The 2,498-nt window shown below is 41.2% G+C and overlaps 1 protein-coding gene across 1 annotated transcript in view; it reads left to right on the top strand.

The window, feature by feature from the left end:
- The window catches only part of Mgarp (mitochondria localized glutamic acid rich protein), an 8,316-nt gene that overhangs the window by 2,478 nt on the left and 3,340 nt on the right, over positions 1–2,498 (top strand). The window contains exon 2 of the mRNA XM_021197147.2: positions 1,911–2,014. Coding sequence (XP_021052806.1) covers positions 1,911–2,014 — 104 coding nt within the window. The remainder of the gene's footprint in view (positions 1–1,910; positions 2,015–2,498) is intronic.

Genomic DNA, 2,498 nt, shown 5'->3' with positions numbered 1-2,498 from the left:
TTTTTTTTTTTTTTTTTTGTCTTTGTTTTTGCCAGGCTGGTCTGAAACACTTATATTCCCCTGCCTTACTGTCCCAAGTCATGGGATCAGTGGTGTGCACCAGCACATTCAACAACTGTAGACCTCTCTCTCTCTCTCTCTCTCTCTCTCTCTCTCTCTCTCTTTGTTAAAGAGGACCAGCCTCTTTTTTTTAAAGATTTATTTGTTTATTTCATGTATGTGAGTACACTGTCTCTGTCTTCAGACACACCAGAAGACAGAATCTGATGCCTATTGCAGATGGGTGTGAGCCACCATGTGGTTGCTGGGATTTGAACTCAGGACCTCTGGAAGAGCAGTCAGTGCTCTGAACCACTGAGCCAGCCCTTTTTCTTTCTTTCTCAAGCACATTTTTCTTATGGACCTTGACCTGAGACTTTCTGCTATAGGACGTATTGTTATGTATTTTCATATAATATGTGGTTGCATTTTATCATAGTCTGGAGAGCAGTTTAGAGCACTGGTTGCTCTTACAGAAGATCCGGGTTCAATTTCCAGTACCCACAAGATGGCTCAAAACAGTCTGTAACTCCAGTACTAGAGAACCTGAAGCCTGTCTCTGACCTTCAAGGGCACCAGACATGCATGTGTTACACATACATACATGTAGGCAAAACATTTATACACATAAAATTATTATTATTTTTAAAAGATTTATTTATTTATTATATGTAAGTACACTGTAGCTGTCTTCAGACTCTCCAGAAGAAGGCGTCAGATCTTGTTATGGATGGTTATGAGCCACCATGTGGTTGCTGGGATTTGAACTCCGGACCTTCGGAAGAGCAGTCAGGTGCTCTTACCCACTGAGCCATCTCACCAGCCCATAAAATTATAAAACAAATAAATCCAAAAAGGAATTGTTTTTCTCCAGACAGGGCCACAAAGAAACTCTGTCTCAAGAAACAAAACAAAACAAACAAACAAACAGACAAGTAACTCCAAGTCTTCACATTGTTACATTGTATAAACCTACTAAGATACGTTTGATAAATTCCTATTGGATATTCCTCTTACTGCTCTTTTAAATAACTCAGCAGAAATTGTATTTAAGTCTACTTGTATTGTTGATAATTTTCTTTGTATCGTCCTATTTAATAAGATTTTTCTGGAGTGTATGGGGTGTAGCTCGCTAAGCAGGTAGAAACCTTGGATGTGATTCCTAGTTTTAAAAAAAAAAAAATCCTGGATCAAATAAGAAACCCGTAGTTATACACATGTGTCAAAAGGTTGTGAGGTGGGGATCCTTTTTGTTATTTATTTATTTACTTACTTACTTACTTACTACCGTAAGTGGGGTGGGATTTTGGTAGGGTTGTTAGTTTTAACAATGAGATGTGGGTCAGTGAGTTGGAAGAACAGTCAGGTGCTCTTACCTGCTGAGCCATCTCACCAGCCCCAGTCAGTGCATTCTAAGCTTGTGTTCTCCCCATTCTGGAGGGCAAATCTTAGTCTTAGCTATAAGGGCACTTAGTTAATTTTTAAAACAATCCTTCCCTTCTTTCTCAAATGGACAGTTGAAAAATAAAAGAACAAAAAAGGAGAGAAATGATTATTTCTGATGAAGTAACTGTTGGACATGTATGGAGGAGTGTGTTTCTTTTGCATTTCTCTTGCGTGTGGAGCTTATTTGCTTCTTTTGTTTGTCGTCACCCACATCTGCCCTTCCCGACAACAAGATGGCAGGCTTCACCAGAGTCCCTGAAATCAGATGAAAGGCTGTTGAATAAGATCACTCCCCTGCCTTCAACATTGCCTTCCCAGAAGTAAAGATCTCCGACAGTAATAGGAGAAACTACTTAAAAGATGTAATTATTTAGGATGCCTGAATTATGTGGTGAGAGTAACCATGTTTAAACTTGTTTTCCTAGCATCTCTTCGCCGAATGTCATCCAGGAAATTCCCTGGAACATCTGGTTCCAATATGATCTATTACCTGGTTGTAGGTGTGACAGTCAGTGCTGGTGGATATTATGTAAGTACTTAAAGACCTATTAAATAATTCATGTGCCTTGCTTCCTAGCTCATGCCAGTACTCGGAGTTCAAGGCCAGTGTGGGAGGGCATTCCAGGTTCCAGTTCTCTTGTGGAGAAAGGTTCTATCTCCAAAAATGGGGGGTTGGCTCAAGTGATGGTGGGCATGATTTCTCTTCTGCACTGCCCTGAAATTGTTCTTTAGAGGGGCGGTGGTGGGCACACGCCTTTAATTCCAGCACTTGGGAGGCAGAGGCAGGTAGATTTCTGAGTTCGAGGCCAGCCTGGTCTACAAAGTGAGTTCCAGGACACCCAGGGCTACACAGAGAAACCGTGTCTCGAAAAGAAAAGAAAAGAAAAGAAAAGAAAAGAAAAGAAAAGAAAAGAAAAGAAGGCCTGGCATGGTGGCGCACGCCTTTAATCCCAGCACTCAGGAGGCAGAGGCAGGTGGATTTCTGAGTTCGAGGCCAGCCTGGTCTACAAAGT

The sequence above is a fragment of the Mus pahari genome, chromosome 4 (genome assembly GCF_900095145.1).
Source record: "Mus pahari chromosome 4, PAHARI_EIJ_v1.1, whole genome shotgun sequence".
In the NCBI taxonomy this organism is placed as follows: domain Eukaryota; kingdom Metazoa; phylum Chordata; class Mammalia; order Rodentia; family Muridae; genus Mus; species Mus pahari.
The sequence above is the reverse complement of the archived record's forward strand: the minus strand, read 5'-3'. Positions and strand labels throughout refer to the sequence as shown.